Source organism: Artibeus jamaicensis, unplaced genomic scaffold (assembly GCF_021234435.1).
Source record: "Artibeus jamaicensis isolate MK-2021 breed Jamaican fruit bat unplaced genomic scaffold, CSHL_Jam_final scaffold_804, whole genome shotgun sequence".
NCBI lineage: Eukaryota > Metazoa > Chordata > Mammalia > Chiroptera > Phyllostomidae > Artibeus > Artibeus jamaicensis.
Window position 1 is genome coordinate 3,178,290 of NW_026522055.1, and position 21,235 is coordinate 3,199,524.

The window sequence follows — 21,235 nt, forward strand, 5'->3', positions numbered from 1 at the left end:
ATGGTGTTCCGCAGTTACATCAGCAGCCATTGTTCCTTTTAGTGGTATGTAAAACATCTTTGATTTCATCAAGTGTGGTGATTTCTTTTGTCCCAAACAGCATTAACTCTAAGGGAATTTGATAATTGCCATTCATTGATGGTATCTGAGCGTTCACCTGTGTGTACATGTATAATATGTTTGTACGTACACAGGAAATTATATGTGAATGAGTTCGTTTACATTTCTCATAGAACAGGGCTGTGTAACAAGAGGAACGGGAGGTCCAGGGCCTGGCTGAAAGGAGCCCTTGAACTCCATGGAACTCTCTGCAGCCACTGGCCTTTGTCATCTCTTCTGAGAATGCATAGTTTTCAGTAGCTTCTCAGAGGACTTGAGCAGAAAATGCTGCTAAGAACTCCAGGGCTCCTAGGTAGGGTAGGACTCAGGCTCTGTGGGAGTCAGCACTGGCACCCAGGGGTCCTTCTCCAGTCAGGGCAGAGTCTTCCCATGGGCATTCTCAGTGAGGTGAACCCCAGTCTTTCCATACTTCTTTCTGGGGAGCAGTCATGTGCAACCTCTGGTACTGGCCAGTGCAGACATCCTGAGGCTCTCTGGGCCCGGCAGTGCTGGGAACCTAGATGGGAGTTGGGTCCGAGTGGCTGACACTCACTCAGTGCTCAGTGTGTCGTATGTGTCAAGTACTTGAGGCGCAGTAACCCATCACATCCCACAGTGACCCTGTGAGAAACGCCCCAGTTCATAGATGAGAAGCTGAGGCACTGTTGGTTTAAGTGAATTACCTGAGCTGGAAAGAGGCAGTCAGGATTTGGACCAGGTTGCTGCCTCTTAATCATTACCTCTCCTCTGTGTCATCCTCAGAGGGCTCCTGAATGCTTCGGAGGCTGCTCAGAGCTGGGAAAGAGAGAAACGGGGGCCTTTACTTAGAACCCAGAGGAGGCACCTAACCCAGTTTAGATGAGATGGGGGGCAGGGTCATGGAAGGCCTCCTGGAGGAGGAGGCTGTTAACCTGGATTTTGACAAGTTACGAGAAATGGAGAACAGCTATTATGCAGTTTGTTTATCCCACACGTATGAGCAAGGACTGTGAGCTGTGGGAACCCAGAAGGGCGCCTGACCCAACCTAGCCTTCCGTCTTGCTGGTAGTAAAATGGAACTAATTTCCCAGGTACTTGTGCAGCTGCAGCACCAGGATTGTTCCTGTATCCACAGCTCCTGACCTTTTTGGAATGGTGGATCCCTTTTAGAGTCTGGAGCCTCTCTTCTTGAGACAACAGATGATTTTAGGATTTTTGCCTCTCCCTCTCCCACCTGGCTTAGTCTCAGTTTGAGAACCCCACCCTCTATTACTCACACACAGGCCCCCATCACGGTGGGTCTTCACTTGACGTTTCCTGGCTGTGCACCTTCCTGGGCCCCACCCTAGACTCCGACTCTTGAGGTGTGTGCTGAGGGTGCCTCCTGGGTGACCCTGGTGTGGGCCATCCCGGCACTGCACTGCAAGAACCTGTCCCAGCGGTACCCTCTGGTGCACAGACCCATAACTAACTGCTGCTCAGCCTTGGTCCCCAGGCCTTTCTGACCATGATAGGTTACTATAAGTTCCAATTCCCGTCACTCACTAAACGCTGACTGCCAGTCCCTGCAGTAGCCCAGGGATATCACCCTCCCACCCGCACCCCTGTGAACTGTTCCTGAACCCCCAACCCTGGGAGAGTTAGCAGGACCTATGACAAAAGGCCTTACCCTGGGGGGGGGCCTCGGGTCAGTGCAGTGTTACATTTTCCTCTTGAATCATTGCCAACCTTTTATAAATGAGATTTTTAAAAACTTCTTTATTTGATTTGTTTTTAAAATGTTTTATTGTAGTAAAATATACATGTATTTTTACTGTTTTCCTTATAAGTGTACAGTGCTATGTACATTCACACGGTGGAGCGGCCACCCCCACCATCCGTCTCTGCATCTTGCCTTCCCGAAGTGAAACTATGCTTGTTGACCAGTAACGCCCGCCCCCTGCCCTCTGAAACCACCATGCTACCTTCTGCATCTTGGAAATCCTGACCGGCTGATTTCATTTAGCATGGTGTCTTCAAGGTCCATCCATGATGTACCATGGGTTAAAAGAGATTTTTTTTGTACTTAAACCTGGCCCTTTGGCCATTCTTGGAAAACCAGGTTGGCTTTTACCAGCTGTGTCATCCGTGCGTGTCTCCCCCCCCCCCCCCCGGGCTCCCTCAGTGATGGTTGATGAGCTGGGAAGCAGCTGTCCTGTCCAGGCTGCATGCCACGGGCTCTGCCTCTCTCTGTTGTCCCCGCCTGTCACCTTTGCGCAGTGCTTCATTCTGTTACCTACCTGGGCTCTGGCAGCATTTTCCTTTGATTTCTTCCTGCCTTCTTTTCTTGTATCTGTCAGGCCACACTGGACTTCAGACCTCCACACCTTTATCTGAACAACATAGACTGATAGAGTCCCCCTTCCTTAGGTCAGTGCTGGGTTCCTGCCCTGTGGTAGGAGTTCTGCTGGGCTCTGGGGACACAGATGAGCTAATCAAGTGTCCCTCCAAGGCCTCACACTAACAAACCATTGAGTAGTCCCAAGCCCTGGGGTCCCCTGCTAATGTGAGCTCCTGATGCAGTCGCCTGTCAGAAACCACAGCTGTGCTTTTCAGCCCTTGGAGGCCCTGGAGTCCGGTGGCCTGGTTTACAGCCTGGTGTGTGAAGCTAGTGATAGTTGTGGTCCTCTCCTCAGAAAGTGACATGAGTCGCCCTGGCTGGTGTGGCTTAGTGGATTGAGTGCTGACCTCTGAACCAAAAGGTCACCGGTTCAATTCCTGATTGGGGCACTTACCTGGGTTGCGGACCAGGTTCCTTGTTGGGGGTTTGTGAGAGGCAACCCATCATTGTATCTCTTGCACATTGATGTTTCTCTCCCTCTCTTCCCATTCTCTCTAAAAATAAACAAAATCTAAAAAAGCAGGGGGGAGTTACCTTGATATTCCAAAGATACTTTTTTAAAGAAAAAGTGACATTACCATTTTGAGGTTCCTAGACCCACCACACTAAAGCTGCCTTAAGGACCTCTAAACAAGGCTTGTTGTGGTTCTTCAGAGAAGACATGCTGGATGGGGTGATCACAGAAGGTTTCTGGAGAAAATGAACCCATGGAGGGTCAGGGCTCCAGGGCCGGGGGTGCTGGGGAGGGAGCCATCCTGTGACCTCATGCTCTGTGCTGTAGCCACCCCTGGAGTCGCTGGCCACGGTGGAGGAGACAGTGGTGCGGGACAAAGCTGTGGAGTCCTTGCGGGCCATCTCACATGAGCATTCGCCTTCTGACCTGGAGGCCCACTTCGTGCCACTGGTGAAGCGGCTGGCGGGCGGCGACTGGTTCACCTCCCGCACCTCGGCCTGCGGCCTCTTCTCTGTCTGCTACCCCCGAGTATCCAGTGCCGTGAAGGCAGAACTTCGGCAGTGAGTCCTGCCCCTCAGCCTGGTCCTCTTCTCTCAAGCCCTAGCCTATTTAGGCCTCCCCAGGTCCCAAACACTCCTGAGCTCTCTCAGCCCCCAGCTCCCTTCCCACTCTTCAGAGAGTCACCGAAGGCCTGGTGTCACCAAAGTGTCACCAAAGGCCTGGTCTCCAATCCAGACACTGCCCCTTGCTCATTTATGAAGTGGAAATGACAGTTCCTTCTGAACCATTGGTTCTTATGAGGATTTAAAAGAATTACTGCAGGTGAAGTGCTTAGAACAGAATGTGGCACATAAAAGTACGTAACGGGTGATGTGTGGTGCTGTCTTAGGCCCGCCCCAGGTGCAGATGCACTATCTCTTGGTTCAGCCTCCTCCATGCTCCTCCCCCTGGGCCTGATACTCAGGGAATTCCTTATATGCCAAACTTGCCTTCCTGAAGAATGAATGAAAATGGTTTTAATTTTTAATGGAAATTTCCATTAATGTGTTTTGTCTCCTCCCTCTGGACTTGTGTGTACCCACCAAGCCCACAGACTTTTGAGTAGCAAGCCTAGGCCCTGAACCCTTACTCACCCAGAGTACAGGTGGACAGCTGCCCACACGTGCTTAGAGATCTGCTTTCAGCCTACCGTGACCCGTTGGAGAGGTCACTGCTGCAAAGTAAACCTTTGAGTTGCCCCAGTTGACCATCTCAGCTTCACAGTTTGATGTGGTCATTATAATGTAATCAGCACCCACCGTTCTCTACAGACTCATGTGCAGACAGGCCGCTGTGTGCTCACACACGTGAATTCACTTAAGCCTCACGATGACCCCGTGGAATAGGTACTGTCCCTATTGGCTCATTATATAGGGCAGGGAAGATGCAGAGAGCAAAAGTCAGGACCTTTGTGACTACAGTCTGCTTGTTCCTCTTTGCCATATTGCCCGCTGCCTTGAGGTCCCAGGATTCCTCCTCCTAAGCCCCATCCTGACTCCCAGGTACTTCCGGAACCTGTGCTCAGATGATACCCCCATGGTGCGGCGGGCCGCAGCCTCCAAGCTGGGGGAGTTCGCCAAGGTGCTGGAGCTGGACAATGTCAAGAGTGAGATCATCCCCATGTTCTCCAACCTGGCCTCTGACGAGCAGGTGGGTTTTGCTCTCCGGCCCTCCCCAACCCCTCCCTCTGGCAGGCCCTGCATCCGAAAGGGAATCCCAGTGGTAACGGGGCCTCTGTTGCCCTCTCTCTGCCCACATCCTCCCCACAGGACTCGGTGCGGCTGCTGGCAGTGGAGGCGTGCGTGAACATCGCCCAGCTCCTGCCCCAGGAGGATCTGGAGGCCCTGGTGATGCCCACCCTGCGCCAGGCTGCTGAGGACAAGTCCTGGCGTGTCCGATACATGGTGGCCGACAAGTTCACAGAGGTAGGGGAGGGACTGTTGACAGTGTCTCACGTATAGGCAAAGTGAGGCCCTCAAATGCAAAGGGGTGGCACAACTAGCAGCTGGGTTTTAGTTCACCATCGTGACATCACCGGTGTGAGCAGTGCAATCTCTGATCGTCCCGTCGGACCTTACGTCACAGGCCAACCTGGTTGCTTGATAGTGGCAACTCGAAGCACCATGTTGAGAAGGGCTCTGAGGGCCAAGTTCCATGGGAGAGGGTGCCCAGGAGCAGAGAAGGGTAATGTGTGTGCCTTCCTGACCTGATCAAACTTTCTGTCTTTGGACAAAAGGGATGACATAGCCTGTGTGAGTTTGCTGGGGCTGCTGTTGCAAAATACCACACACTGGGTGTACTCCATTTCCTCACAGTTCTGGAGGCTACAAGTCTGAAGTTAAGGTGTCAGCTGGGTAGTTTTGCTGAGATTTATTTCTTTGCCTTACGGATGGCTGTCTTCTCCCTGTGTCCTCACGTAGTCATCCCTCTGTGCATGTGCTTGTCCTAATTTTCCCTCTAATGACTGCAGTCATTTTGCTTTAGAGCTGCCCTAATGACCTCAGTGCACTTTAATGCATTAGAGACCCTGTCTTCAAATACAGTCACCTTCTGACATGCTGGGGGGTTGAGACTTCAACATGTGCATCTTGGCGGGGGGAGCACAGGCCCAAATGCTTGACTCGTGAGTGAAACCACAGGCAGACAGAACGGGAACAAATCCCACATTTGTCCCAGGAGTCTCTTTCCATGGCACTCAGCTGTGCTTTGATCCCACTCGCCATGTGTGTTGAGTACCAGTTCTTTGGTGGGCACTGGAATGCTGTGAATTCGGCACATTCCCATCTGTCATGGAACAGATGGCCTCAAGGGGAATGTCCAGGGGAATAAATGTCGTAGTCAAGTATCCGGGGTGCTGGGGCTCACACATACGTGCGCATGGACACATTAAGGAGAGGAGGTGGTGTGACAGCTGATTCTAGAACATGAGTGGGTGAGAGCTGGAGCAGGAACTGATGTAGGAAAAGGGCAGCACATGCAAAGGACCCGTGGAGTGGGGAGCAAGCCCAGGCAGGCACATTCAGGGCTGGCCCCGGGGGCCCTTCAGAGAGGAAACCGGAGTGGAGAGATAGGCAGGGCCTAAGCAGAGAGGCCTCAGCCAGTCCATCCTGTGGCTCCCTGTCTCCATGAATATCTCCCCTGGTGTTTGCTTGAAGGACTTGGAGCCTGAGGATGACATTTCCCAGGACCATCTGTTTTCCTTTGCAAAAATGTTAGCACGACATGGCTGTGCTACCGTGGCTCTTTTGAGAGCCTCAGTACCACAAAGGAAGAGGCTTCTTCCCGTCCCTGGCTCCTGGACAGCGTGACCTGGTTCACACTGGGGTTAGATAAGAGCTCAGCTCTGTGAGAGCAGGGATCTTGGGTGGTTAAACAGTGCATTTGTGGTATGAATACAAGGTGGCATTTGCCCAGGATAGCATTAGGCCCTCCAGGGTCTCTACTTGTTTTTTTCCTTCTAAGCCTCGAACTACCCTGCTGCCTACCAGGTCTTCAAGACCCGGTTTGCAGTAGAACCCTGGTGTCAGGACAGGCAGGGCCCAGCATGCCTTCTTACCTAAGTGCTTCCTGTAACCAATCTTTAAAAAAGAAAAGAAAAAAGCCAGAAGTACATAAATCAAACAGCAAGAGCCACTATATCAGAATGTTTTTGGATCAGGTAATGGAAAACCCAACCCAAATTGCCTGAGCCATATGGAGGTCTCTTACTATTTTTCACGTACACACCACCAGTATGCAGTAGGTACCCTTGTGGTTTGCGTTTTCCTTTGAAGGAAACAGGATCGGAGATGTCAACTGACCCATTCAAGTTCACACAGTTGATAAGTAAATTTGAGCCAGGCAATTGGACTGCAGAGCCATACTTGTAACCACTACCCTGCCCTGCCCAACTGCCCCACACAGTGAGGAAACCTCAGCCCAGAGGTCCAGAGACTTGCCTGGGGTCACCCCCGGGGCCAGGATTAGATCTTGGCAATACTTAGGGTCATACTTTTGCCCTTAATTCTGGTACCTTTAGTTTTGACTTTGGTCTCATTTGCCCAGAGAGCTTTCTAAACCCTCTCACTTTCCCTCACCTCCTGCCCTTTCTGCAGCTCCAGAAAGCTGTGGGGCCTGAGATCACCAAGACAGACCTGGTCCCTGCCTTCCAGAACCTGATGAAAGACTGTGAGGCCGAGGTGAGGGCCGCAGCCTCCCACAAGGTCAAAGGTTGGTGCTGGCGACCAGAAACACCGCAAGTGGGTGGGGGTTGGAGGTGCAGGTGGGTGGGGTAGAACCAGGACATCAGGTCTCACTGCACCATTCTCCCTTCCTCTGTCCACAGAATTCTGTGAAAATCTCTCAGCTGACTGTCGGGAGAATGTGATCATGACCCAGATCTTGCCCTGCATCAAGGTAAAGGGGATTTGGTGGGAGGAGTAGAGCAGACTGGAGCCTGCCAAAAGGAAGAGAGGAGATTGGGCTTTAGGGACAGCCAGGCACAAACGAGTTCCAGCTTTCCAGGACTGGGCCACCTTGGGTTTGAAGTAGTTGGGGACCCTGAGGGCAGGCAAAATCTGAGGCTAAGAGCTGAGCTTCAGCATGGGCGTGGCTTCCCCCTCATGGGAAAGGCCGCTGAGTCCCCACATCCAGAATGCTTTGGGGTCAGATGGGGACCGCTAGAGCAGGAGCCATTGAACACAAAGCAGGTGGGACATACAGGAAATTATAATTCCCCTTGTAACCTGAGCCGTCCCTGCTCCGTGAGTGACAAGGGCAAAAGCAGACCACAACTCAGGCTTTGTAGGCACTGGAGTGTACTTGGCCTCTAACCCTGTGGTTGCCCCTTTCTTCTCCCTCCCAGGAGCTGGTGTCTGACGCCAACCAACACGTCAAATCGGCTTTGGCCTCAGTCATCATGGGCCTCTCTCCCATCCTGGGTAAAGACAACACCATTGAGCACCTCCTGCCCCTCTTCCTGGCTCAGCTGAAGGATGAGGTAAGGGCACTGGGCAGGCTCTGAATTCAGGTTTGCAGAGGCAACTGATGCTGGGTCAGCTGTTTTCTCAGATTGGCCAGTTATCTCCTAGAATCCCAGCAGACCCCCAGCTCTCTGATGAGTGAATGTGGGCTCGATGGACTGTGCAGTCACTTGTTCGCTTATTGGGCAGTTGTTTTGCCTGCCCTTACTCTGTGCTAGCCCTTTTCCTGGGCATTGAAAGTGCCAGAATAGACAAGAAGGTTTTGATCCTCAGAGAGAGATTGGCAGTGGAGAGACATGTGGGTGATCCCATGTTTCCACGACAGTACAGGTTTATGTTTATTGTGGTACAAGCTAAGCTCCCAAAATACAGTGGCCTAAATAAGATGGGGAATCGTTTCTCTCACAATAGTCCAGAGGTGGGTGGGCCTATGTGGGCATTTAGCTTTGCCTTCCTCAGAGCCCTCCAGGTCTGAATCGGCTGCACTGATTTTTAGCACCTCCCAGCCAGCACGAAGGGAGAAGGCACTGGACAGCAGCAGGCCTAGGTCTGTAAGAGCAATGCCCAAAAGAGGGCACCCATCGGCCTACTCACACCTTTGTACCCCATTAACCAGAGGCTGTCGTGTGAGCATCCCTAGCTTAGTTGGCCTGGGGTACAGAAGGTGAGAGAGAGTGCTGGGCAATGGCTGGGGGGCTCATGGGCCCCAGCCAGAGAAGGAGTATGGACTTAAATCTGGTGAATGGAGGAGCTGGAAGAGATGTGGGTGTTAGGAAGGAATCCCAAGAGTACTGTTGAAGAAAGAGCGAAGTCCCACAGCCAGGGAAGTACAGGGCCACCAGCTTCTAGTTGTCCTCTGCTGCTGGAGTCACGTGGACAGCACTCACATTTCCCACTAATGATGTGCGGTGTCACGAAGTGCTGCTGATAGGGAAGTCCACCTCAGCCTGGGATGGCGCCACCAGCCTGGCTGACCTATTACTGTGTCCCCACCTTCTCAGAGTTCATGGCCCCAGGCACCCAGGTAAACAAAGACTAACCAGGCAGAATAGTCCAGGGGCTTAGAGACCATCCTTTGGAATGTGCCAGCCTGCTGAGTAACCCTTTACTGCACTGCATACTTGCATACTTGCATACATTTCTTCATTGATTCATTTATTCCTTGTTGCACATTAGAGAGGATTAGCCCTGGGTCTACTGTCTAGAATATGTGATGTAGGACAAGGACCTGGTAAGGCTCTTGTTTCAATGAGCAAGAGTTAATTGTGTTTATATACCTTGTTGTATAAGTTGCTTCACATACTTTATGGAAGGTAAATGGGATATATATATATATATATATATATATATATATATATATATATATAGTAAATCAGTGCTCATAATATTGGTAGTCAGCAGGCAGTTTAAAAATACTTCTTTGTTTCATTGTTCATTCTTTCAGCAGCAACGTATTGAGCACCTGCTGTGGACTACAGACTATGCTGGGTACTAGAGGGAGAGAAGGCTGAATGGGACGTGCTCCTTGCTGAGCTCAAGGACTAGCAGAGAGAATAAAAGTAATAGAAGTGATCATCATAAGCTCCCACAGTGTTTAGCCACTTGTGGATCAGACTCTGTGGTGCGCACTTGAATAGGCTTACCCACCCTTTGAGGTTGGATGGATGTTTCCTTGTCACAGTTTGATACCCAGAAGTGTTCCCAGCTAGCAAACAGCACAGTGGGATTATTACATGTTTACATTTTCCAGTGTTCCCTGTTTTTATACTCGGAGTCCTGCAAGTCCTTCAAAATAGCTGAACATTTCTTGTGCTCTTTATGAGATTTGAAAAGCTGCTTCCCTTAATCCATGTTGCTTGCTTCTCATGTGCTTTTAATGTGCTCCCAGGGCTGGGAGCTGGGTCTGAGCAGTAGTCGGTTCTCAGGAGATGTCTGTTACAGAGTTGATGGTGTTGAGCTCTTTTCACCTTGTCCTGGGTCACCATGTGCAGTGCATGCTCTCAGAACCCTCCTGTCCTCTCCTCAGTGCCCAGAGGTGCGGCTGAACATCATCTCCAACCTGGACTGTGTAAATGAGGTGATTGGCATCCGGCAGCTCTCCCAGTCCCTGCTCCCTGCCATCGTGGAACTGGCTGAGGACGCCAAGTGGCGAGTGCGGCTGGCCATCATTGAGTATATGCCCCTGTTAGCTGGACAGCTGGTGAGTGAGGAGGCTGGGTGCCAGGCACACTGCCAGGGGAGGAACCGCCAGGGCCTAGTGAGGGTGCAGTGAGATGAGGGCGCAGTGAGATGAGGGAGCTGTTACCAGCACTGTAAGCTGTGAGGACTGTCTGGGAAGTGGGAGGAAGGGGCCTAGGAAATAGGGCCCTAGAAGATGAATAGAATTCATTAGGAAAAGAAGGGAAAGGAGCTCCTCTGGAGAAGCTGAGAGGTGGCTGTCTGTGTGGGGATTTGCTGGAAACCACCCAGACTCCCTCCATCCCTTAACTCATTCTCTCCTGCAGGGGGTGGAGTTTTTTGATGAGAAACTCAACTCCTTGTGCATGGCTTGGCTTGTGGATCATGGTGAGTGCCTCCCGTGGGCTGGTGGAGGAGATGGGGCTCCAGGAAGATGGGTGGCAAGTTGACTGGGGCCGGTGTGGGGAGTGGGCAGGCTGGAGTCATTCTCCTTGCTCATCAGATGCTCATCAGATGTGGACCAATTCCCTTGCTTTTTAGAATCCTGGAGAGGTGTAGGGTTGGAGGGGGACATAACAGGTCACTCAGGGGCTGCCTAGTGTAGTGGAGAGTCCAAAGGCCACCGAGCAGACAGGCCTGGGTTTGAATCGCACCTCCTGGCTTTTGAAGCTTATTAAGCAGGTCACCTACCACACTCCTTTCATGAAACCTGGGACTTCTCATCCCAGAATTTCTGGGCCATTGTGAGCATGGCTCACTGTTTTCACTAAGACTGGTAAAAAAAACCCCAGAAGTTAACGTTTGTCTGTACCAGGCACCATTTCAAGTACTAAGCACTAAATTCTTTGCCTGGGCATATCACTTCTTAAAGCCCTTGGACCCATCTGTAAAACGAATCCAGTAATGGAATCTTTGTCTTGGGACTGTTGAGAGGATACTGCATGAGAAGAAAAGCCCACATTTAGCGTGTAGTGAGCCCTTTTGTGAGGAGCTATTGAGTCACTTGGCGGCCTGAGACCTAGGGGCTGTGGGCTGCTCAGGAGCCAGTAGAGAGCGTGGCTGTTAGATCCCACACACATCAGTCCTTCATCTCTTGAGTCCCTGCTGTGTCCCCCTTGCTCTCCTGCAGTCTATGCCATCCGCGAGGCGGCCACCAGCAACCTGAAGAAGCTGGTGGAGAAGTTTGGGAAGGAGTGGGCCCACGCCACTATCATCCCCAAGGTCTTGGCCATGTCTGGGGATCCCAACTACCTGCACCGCATGACTACACTCTTCTGCATCAATGTGAGCACCCCACCTACCCACCCGCTTGTCCCTGGGAACTAGGCAGGCCTGGGAGAGGCGGGGGGAGGGTCCTCAGGGGATACAGTTGGCTTAGGAGTGGGGAAGTGGTGGCGACCTGGGGTGGCAGGGATGTAACCCTAGGAAACTGTAGGCCAGATGTTGGGGCTCCCCCAGTCAGAGTCTCAGGGCCTCTAGGGGGTGGGTACCCGCCTGGTGGGAAACTCAAGACAAGGGAGGGGCACTCAGCCTGTTGAAGCAGTGATAACCCAAACCTTTCTGAGCACCCTATCATTTCCCGTATGTTGGCATGCATATTTATTTATGATAGAATGGGAAAGTGTACAGGCTGTAGAGTCAGACCTATTTTTTTTATTGATTTTAGAGAGAGAGGAAGTGAGAGGGAGAAGCAGAGAAACATCCATTTGTTGTTCCACTTACTCATGCATTCATTGGTTGATTCTTGCATGTGCTCTGACCGGGGATCGAACCTGCAACCTTGGCATATTGGGAGAAAACTCTAACCAACTGAGCTACCCATCAGGACTTAGACCTAGTTTTTATTATTTTTATCCTCACCCAAGGATGTGCTTATTGATTTTAAAGAGAGGGGACGGGAGAGAGAAGGAGAGAAACATTGATCAGTTGGTTGCCTCTTGTTCACGCCCCAACGGAAGATTGAACCTGTAGCCTTTCATTTTATGTGTTGATGCTGCAACCAACTGAGCCACAGTAGCCAGGGCACAGACCTAGTTTTTAATTCTAGTTCTTGAGTTTCCTAGCTGCAGACTTTGGGAAGCAGATCTCACTTCTAAGTGCTTGAGTTTTCTCATCTGGAAAGGATTTGTGCTGGCAATCACAGCACTTTCTTCATCAGGTTGTGACAGTAACCTGGTTGTACATGCAAAGGGCTTAGAACAGTTAGGAAATAAGAGCAAGTGCTCCTTCCTGGTCTTTACGAAGAAATCATACATGTGGCTAGAAAAAAGGATAACTTTTTTTTAATGTGTTCTTTTTTTGTTTTCTTTTAAGATTTTATTTACGTATTCAGAGAGGGGGTGGGAGAAGAAGAGGGAGAGAAACATCAAAGCATGAGGGAAACTTTAGTCGGTTGCCTCTTGCACACCCCCATCTGGGGACCTGGCCTACAACCCAGGCATGTGCCCTGACTGGGAATCAAACCCGTGACCTTTTGGTTCGCAGGCCAGCACTCAGTCTACTGAGCCGCATCAACCATGGCAAAAGGATAACATTTAAAAACAGTTGTAACTAAGTGTTCAGATCATTTATGCCCATGCCTCACCTTGGAGACCACTGAACTAAGGAAGGGGTCTGGGGTTTAGGAATCAAGCCCATCCCCAGAGGATGAAGGGAAGTCTAGGGATGGGTCTGGGACCACCTAGGCTGAGAGTTACCTGGGCCAGGTGATAGTAGTGTTAGGAGGGTGATAGGGGAGATGGGAACTTCGGGAAGATAAATGGTCCCCTGGGAGGGTAACTATGGGCTCAAGAGTCCCCATATTGCTCAGCTTTATCCTCAGGCCTGGTAATCACTGAGGTGGCCTGGTCAGAGGAAGAAGAAAGTGAGAGTTAGCCATGAACTTTGGATAATCACCCCTCTGCCACTCATCCCAGGTCTTGTCTGAGGTCTGTGGGCAGGACATCACCACAAAGCACATGCTGCCTACAGTCTTGCGTATGGCTGGGGACCCTGTCGCCAACGTCCGCTTCAATGTGGCCAAGTCCCTGCAGAAGATAGGACCCATCCTGGACAACAGGTGAGGCCCGTACTGACCCTTACACACTGGCAGGGCAAGTTTGGTCATCGTAATTTTTGACCTTTGAAAACAGAGCACTGCTCTTCCCTTTCTGTGTCATTGGGGTGGGTCTCTTCTTCCCACGGTGTTCATTTCCTCAGGTGTAGAATGAGAATTCACGTGGCCTGCCTCACCTGGTGGGAAGCGGTAAGAGGGTGGCAGGTCTATATGCTAACAAATCATTAGAAAATGAAATTAACAGATACAGATATCTTTGTGTGTGTGTGTAATTTATAAGGGCACCAAAACCATGAAATGGCCAAGAGTGAAGTTAATGAAAGATGTGTATACCTCTAGTGAAAACTATAAAACCGCTGCTCTGAGAATTAAAAAAGACCTATGTAATATTTTTGGATGGGATGGTTCCCCAAATTCATGTCAGAGTCCAGTGTAATCTCAGCAGTGACAGGTTGGTTCTGGAATTCACAGGGAAACACAAAGGTCTGAAAAGCCAAGGAGATCCTATAGAAGGAGAGAGTTGGAATACTTGCACTACCAGAGACCAAGACTCACTATGATACTGCCGTAATGAAAAAGTGAGGTGTTGGCACAGCTTTTGAATGGCCAGTGGGACAGGATGACCTGTGTGTATTCAGCTTGTGCCACTGCGGTTGAGAGAGGAAAGCGGGTATTTTCCATAGACGGCTGGGTCAGTTTGATAGGCATGTGGGAGGAAAACCATTCACCTGAGTGCATAAAATTGGAGATAACAGAATCAGAAGTATCAAGAGAAAAAAAAAAAGATCTTAGAAGAAAGCATCAGAAAATATCCTCAAGACTTAATGGTAGGCAGAGATTTTTAAAAAGCTCACCAGAGGAAAAAAATAAGTTGTCCCTGAGTAAAATGAAGAACATCGAGAGAACACGCATGAGAATGTACACTAGCAGGCCATTGACCCGGAGGAGGCATTTGCAGTGCACATTTCCGGCAGGACACCTTATTCAGAATACTGTCCTGCAAGTTGCCACCACAAAGAAAACCCAAGAAAGAGATGGGCAAGAGGAAAAAAAAAAAGATTTGAGCAAGTACTTACAAAAGAGATTCCCACGTAGCTAATGAGCATACAATAATCAGATGTTCAACGTCACTAGTCAGGAAAATGCATCAGGAAATGCATCACTTGCATCAGGAAAATGCAAGTGAAAACACACCCCAGAATGACTAAACTATAAAAAGCTCGGTCATTTGGTGTTGGCGTGCTGCAGGCAGGGCTGTAGAAGGGTGCAGTCTCTTTGAAAACTGGTGAAATCTAGTGAAGGTACGCCCCACGCGCTGGCACATCCACTCCTGGGTACGTATCCTAGAGATGTGAGTGTTTATTTTTAACAGAAGAATGTGGCAGCTTTACTCCCATTTTCCCTGAAATGGAAACCACCCAAGAGCCCAACAACAGTACAGTGGGTAAACTGTGGTGTTCACACAAGGAAGACTATTCAGCAGTGAAAAGAAAGTGCTGTACTCAACAATAAAGCTGCCTTTCACGACTTGCACCATTTTGTTGGGTGAGAAGCTAGACCCAGGAAAAATTTACATCGACTTCAAAAATTTATATTTATTGAACTCGATATCCATTTATATCGAGTTAAAAAATTGGACAGATCTAGATGATAGAAGTGAGAATGAATATATGGGGAAGGAGAGGAGCTGTCTGTCACCTGGAACCCCTTCCCACGATGCCTGCCTCTCTGATGACTTTCTTTGCGTCTGGTCCAGGACATCACCCCACACTTTTAGTCCCTCTCTGAAGTGTACCTTCATTTCCAAACACAGTGGACTGTCCATGAAGACAGATTTCCCTGGCACCTTTCCAGGACAGCAGGTGGCTCTTCTGAGCTCCTGGAGGGTCAAGTACTTCCCTTTTAGAACTTGGCTCCTCTGTTTCTTACCATCAGTTGGCTTTGTCTCACTCCTAGCCCAAGCTCCTCATGGACAAGAATGAAGAGTGTTGGATTTACTTTTGTTCACACCTCATCCCCAGTAGGACTCAGTAAGCAGGTTAAACGAATGAAAGACATCCATCTGTTGGCCTCGGAGACTTGTGGGCTCTGTGATTCTCTGCCCCCGTTGCCCAGCTTGTCTGACCTCCCTGTGCCTGTTCTGGGCCCAGAGACCTCTTAATTCCCATGTGAGCCTGTGTCCGTACCTTGTATCCCCAGCCCTGCCCAGCTCACCCTTTCTTTTGCCTTCCCCTTCTCCTTTCAGCACACTGCAGAGTGAAGTCAAGCCCATCCTAGAGAAGCTGACCCAGGATCAGGATGTGGACGTCAAGTACTTTGCCCAGGAGGCCCTGACTGGTAAGGCTTTGAGAACTCGGAGACCCAGCGGGAGGGTGGTGTGCAAGGAGGGGCCAAGGCCTGGGAGCAGCAGCTCCTGGCAGGGGAGATACAGGAGCAGCTGTGGGCGGGCTTCCTGTGGTTCTGACTCCCGCCTGTTCCTGTTCCCCCAGTTCTGTCTCTCGCCTGATGCTGGAAGAGGAGCCAACGCCGGCCTCTGGTGTCCACCCCCAGGCCCCAAGTTCCCTCCTTTGGGAGACGGCGGGGGGCCTTTGGCTTTCACTCCCTGTGCATGGTCTGACCCCAGGCCCCACCCCAGCACGGTTCCTCTTCTCCCCAGCCTGGGAATCTGACTTCTCACTGTCTACCTTCCAAGGGGCTGGGGGAGCACAAGGTGGAACAGGGCAGTGACCCTGGGAGAAAGGGGTGGCCACTCCCACCTGAGGGGGGAGAGAGGTGAACATCCAAGGTCACTGGTTCCTGCTGCTGTAATGGGGACCCCTCCCCAATCTACTTCTCCACCTCCCTTCCTCCCCCTCAGTGGTTTTTTTTTTGTGTGTGTCAACTGTGTCGTTTTTATTTTATTCTCCCCCCGACCCCCACCCCTTTTCACAGAGAAATAAAGGTCTAGAAGTAGCTGGTTCTCTGGTCTGTCACTAGCATGGAGGAGGGAGCTCCATATCAGGGCCACGGTCTCTGCCCTGTCTTTGGGGAAAGCCCTAATTACTGGGCATGGATTCCCCTGGGGAGTGCAGCTGGCCTACAGAATAGAGGGTCCTTGAGGTGGCACTGCTCAGCAGAGTCCTGTATTCAGTTCAGTTTTGCAGACACTGGTGGTGGTGAAGAGCAGGTGCCTTGGAGCCAGACTGCCTAGGTCCAAATCCCAGTTCTTTAAGAGCTGTGTAACCATGAGCAAGTTACCAGGTCTCTCTGAACTTGGTTTTGTACACTGTAAAATGGGAGTAACTGTAGCATCTAGACTGTAGGGCTGGCTGTGAAGACTAAATGAGTTCATGCATGTCAGGTGCGTTGTGGTGCCTGGCACAGAGAAGCAGTCAGTGAGGGTAGCTCTGACTTGCCAGAGAACCTCTTTGGGGCTGTGTCCTGCCCCTGAGAGGGTCTCAGGATAATCAGGGCTGTAACGGAGCAGGAGAGATGACTGCCTGGATTTAAGGCAGTTTCCCAGGTCTCTTGAAATTTGGTGTGGCAGGTAACTTAAATTCTGGCCAATCAGTGTGAACAGAACAGGATCAGAAGAGCACTGGTCCTGACACTGTGAACACCCATATCGGTATCAGTTACCTAGCCGAGTTAAACTGTTTGAGTGACTGTTCGTTTGGGATTTCATCACTTGCAGGTCACCTGAATTCTAACTGATGCAGGGGCCAGTGAGTCCTGGACAGAGGAACAAGAGACTTAGTGGATGGCGGTGCATGTAAGGTTTCACAGTGGACAGCAGGGTGTGATACTTCAGTGAAATTTGACTCAACGGGGCGGAGGGGAAATTGGTATATTGGGTGGCAGGGTGATTTCACCAGCTCAGTCCTTACATTAGTGAGTCCCTACTGTTTTTAATATAGGCCCAATTGGGTCCTGGAGGAATGAGGGTGAATGAAACCCTGTTTTTCCCATTATTAGCTTATTTTATGTGAGTTTCATAAGGGCAAGGCCTGCGGTTTAAGCTCATTGTGGCCATGCCCCTGGCCCAGCACAGATGTACCTTTCCTAGGATACAAATATTTGAAGGACTTAAGTGAGTGAAGAATTCATGAAAGTGGGAAGTGGGGGTTGGAGGGGCAATATAATCACTTTCAGCATGATGTCGACTGTTCTAGCTTAGCAGGCAGCCTACCAGTAATAATTGAAGGAACATTCAAATGAATGACCCGTGGTGTTTCAGTTATATTTTACTGCACAACAACCCACACCCAAAGCTTAGTGACTTCAAACAATAAAAGATACATTCTTCCTCATAATTCTGTAGTCTGGGCTTTGTTCAGTCAGAAGGTCCTAGTGCTCCTTGTGGTGACTCCTGGGGCTGAAATGTTTGAGATGACTTACTCCCGTGGCTGGACCTCTTTCCCTGATCACATATGTCTCCAAAGCGGTTTCCAAGAGAACAGGTCCCAGTTAAAAAGTGCTTTTGCACCAGAAGCAAAAACCAGCCACGTGGTCAGGCTGAGCTGTGGAGGGTCCCTGCCAAGATGTGAAAACTTGCAGGCGTGGCTCAGCAGGCCTGCCAGTGTAACAGTAGTGCAATGACAGGCTTCGAGTTCCATAGTAGCTGTGCTACTCACATGGGCAGGGATCAACAGCACAAGGATTTGAGGCTGATTTCAGAGTACATAGAGCATTTTGGAGCAAGGTGAGGATTTAAACATCATGCTGGAAGACAGAAGAGCCACAGGGTGTTTTGGCAATGGAGTGACAGCATTAGAATTGATGGGGGAGACATGAGGACTGGAGGCCTGGAAGGATTCTGGTTTAAGTGAGTTTTGAGCTGCAGCAGGTACCGTGGAGTGAGGGACATGGTGGGTAAAAAGAGAAACAATAAAAAGATTCTGAAGGAGACAGATTGGAACTCAGTGACACCTGGTTTTGGGGACTAAAAGGAACAATGCAGTCACCTTGGCAACCAAGATACAAGTATTCCCAGCCTTATCACTCGTTCCCACGTGGAAAATGTCCTTTGTTCCTATAAGATCACTTGTCTCCACATCTTCAACCTTTTTTTGGTCATAACATGAACCTCTGCAAAGCTGCCTTCCCTCTTCAGGGAAACAAGTAATTCAGTACTGGGAATGGAGTAAGTGAGAAATGGCATGGTACAGGGGAGCATGGAGAAGGATGTAGGGGCCAGATCCCAAAGAGCCTCCAGATACCAGGGTGAAGATCTGGAATTTGGCCCCAAGGAACAGGGTCTGCTGAGACTTGGGAAGATCCTTCTGGGGTCAAATAAGGCCAGGGGGCCACGGAGGTAGCAGGGGTGATGGTCCTGGAGAGTGAGGTCAGGGCCTCAGCTAGGGTCATGGCCAAGGAGAGAGGACAGGGTGATTGAGGTGGCAGACTTAATACTACTTTTCAAACCCTCAAGGAGTGTCAGGAAGGAAGGCCCTGTCCCTCCAGTTCTCAGATCTAATCAAAACATCTGCAGGCTTACCACATGCCCTGTTATCGTCCCTCCTGTCTGGAGGAAGTCTCCAAGCACTTCCTGTAGTGCAGCTGTGTTTTCCAGAAATGGAAACAGACTCAGTGTGTTGGGTGTGTGATGTGGTGGTCTTACAGACTGACCAGTTCACAACTCCACAAATCCAGACATAAAACTACTTCGATAGCTTAAGATCCTCCTAGGGCCCAGCCAAGGAGGGAAGCTGGCCCTACAAGTTAGATAAGAAAAATCACTGTAGGAAACACGGGTCCTGATGTCTTAGCCATGATGCAAAATGTGGAAATCCTTGGCTTTTTAATGAGTCACTGGGGGCAAAACGTGAACTCACCTGCTCTGCTATAATGACAAAACTTGACTTAGATTGCTGTTGAGGGTTTTACCCTCTTACTTGGAATAGAAACCACAGCAGGAATATTAATGTGTTAGTAATATCAAAAATCTCCACAGAAAATCCCAGGCCCAGATGACTTTACTAAATTATATTAAAGCAGGAGTGTCCAACCTGCAGTCCACCAGCCACGTGCAGCTTAACACAAAATCATACATTTACTTAAAACATTGAGATTTTTTTGTGTGTTTATGTGTCACGATGTATCTAGTGTGTAGCCCAAGACAACTCTCCCATTATGGAGCAGAGACACCAAAAGGTTGGATGCCCCAAAGAATGCTAATTCTTCACAAACTTTGAGAAGTAGAAGAAACACTTCCTGACTCATTACTCTGACACTAAGACCAGACAAAAACACCAAATGAAAAAAGTCTACAAACTATTATCTCTTATGAACTCATGAATCTTGACACTTGGACACGGCTTTGGACCAACAGCTTTAGCATCCCTTGGGTACTTGAACAGTCTTGAACTATCTTCACCCTGGTATCTGGAGGCTCTTTGGGATCTGGCCCCTACATCCTTCTCCATGCTCCCCTGTACCAGTCTGGGTACCCCAGACCTGTTCAGTTTTATTTTTTTACTTATGTCTTTTATACTGAAAATCTTAGTTTTTAGTGGAAAATATTAAGTGTTTAGTGGTAAAAACAATCGACATAATTGTTTTATTCATATTTTAGGATAAGTATGCAATACATTCTTATATAAATAGAATGTTATATAATTACACATTCTATTAGGAAAACATAATAGATTTACTAATCCCAAACTAACTAACACATTTACTAAGAATCAGTCTGCTGAGTATAGCTCAATGTTTCTTTATGGCTTGTCTTGTTTTTGAAGAAATTCCCTACTTATGTGGCCTGAGGTCACATAGCCCTTTTAACCTACCAGCTCTCACTTGAGCAGTGCTTCAGCCATGGGACACCTGAAAAGGCCCACTGGCCCTGTGATCCCATTGAGTCCTGACTTTTCCACGTATAGGGTGACTCTACTTCTATGAACTTGCAGTGGGGAGACTCAAATGAAAGCATGGCTCTATTGTGTAAGGAGCAGTTACTGACCATCCCGCACTGCAGGCCGTGCTTGCTCTGCAAGCCTGAGCCTCTGTGGGAGCTAAAGTTGGCTGTTCTAGGCCCTCGATCCTGGAGCTTGCTCAAGGTAATGAGACAGGTGGGGCCAGGATGAACCACACTGCCCTGATTCCTCTTCAGGCCGCTCCCTCTCCCTTTTTTACTATGGAGTAGTATTAGGTAGTCTGTTTAGTTTTTCTTTAAAATAAAACACACATTTTCCATTTTCATCAGTAACTTCATTGATTTGGATATTTTGAGTATGTCGGTTATCTCCTGCTGCTGGCTTTTAATGAATAGAGAGGAATGCTGCTAAAATTTTTTTTTTAAATCCTCACCCAAGGACTTTTCATTAGCTTTTTGAGAAAGAAAGAGGAAGGGAGAGAGACAAACATGGATGAAAGAGAAGCATGGATTGGTTGTCTCCATATGCATCCAGACTGGGGATCTGTGCCGGGACCAGGAATTGTACATGTCTGGACTGGGGCCACATGGGGTCACATCCTGACCAGGGATGAATCTGAAACCTAGGCACGTGGTCTGACCGCGAATCAAACTTGGAACCTTTCAGTTACAGGACAATGCTCCAACCACTGAAACCACTGAGCCACACTGACCGGGGCTAAAACGTCTTCCATCACACAAAACCCCATAGCAAAGAATTATTTGGCCAAAGTGTCAGTAGTCCCAAGAAATTTTGCAAACCACTTTTGATACATTCCATCAGCCACAACACCTTCTCCATACACTGCAGAAGTCTCTGTGTTTCAGTTGTATTTTTACCTTTCTTGAAATAAAGCCATAATAGAATGAAAATGCTGTGTATCTCCTACCATCTTCGACATTAAAATGGCTGCACAAAAGTTCACCAATTTTGATACTTTTTAAAAATGCACACTGATATGACAACTGTCAATACAATCTACCAAAATTGTTTCAAATGAAGTTAAAGACAACTAAACACTACTAGAGCCATTGTATAAAACTAACAGACTTTTCAGCCAACTACAGCTTTTTTACCCACTAATCCACTTGCTGATAGACACCAGCTGCTTCCAAATCTTGGCTGTTGTAAATAACGCTGCAATGGATTAAATTCAAATTGCAGGTGATGGTCATTCCTGGATCCAACCTTTGTCCC

General features: G+C 49.2%; 1 protein-coding gene across 2 annotated transcripts in view; it reads left to right on the forward strand.

The window, feature by feature from the left end:
- The window catches only part of PPP2R1A (protein phosphatase 2 scaffold subunit Aalpha), a 28,369-nt gene extending 10,939 nt beyond the window's left edge, over positions 1-17,430 (forward strand). Inside the window, exons 4-15 of one of the 2 annotated variants that reach the window (XM_037130939.2) lie at positions 3,240-3,472; positions 4,454-4,601; positions 4,721-4,876; positions 7,046-7,160; positions 7,276-7,346; positions 7,795-7,929; positions 9,939-10,112; positions 10,417-10,477; positions 11,220-11,374; positions 13,006-13,148; positions 15,391-15,482; positions 16,819-17,430. In XM_037130939.2, the coding sequence (XP_036986834.1) occupies positions 3,240-3,472; positions 4,454-4,601; positions 4,721-4,876; positions 7,046-7,160; positions 7,276-7,346; positions 7,795-7,929; positions 9,939-10,112; positions 10,417-10,477; positions 11,220-11,374; positions 13,006-13,148; positions 15,391-15,482; positions 16,819-16,838 (1,503 nt within the window). In that variant the 3' untranslated portion in view covers positions 16,839-17,430. Of the gene's footprint in view, positions 1-3,239; positions 3,473-4,453; positions 4,602-4,720; positions 4,877-7,045; positions 7,161-7,275; positions 7,347-7,794; positions 7,930-9,938; positions 10,113-10,416; positions 10,478-11,219; positions 11,375-13,005; positions 13,149-15,390; positions 15,483-15,634; positions 16,098-16,818 lie in introns of those variants that run through there. The other variant, XM_037130940.2, reaches the window with a different exon arrangement.
- The last annotated feature ends 3,805 nt before the right edge of the window (positions 17,431-21,235 follow it).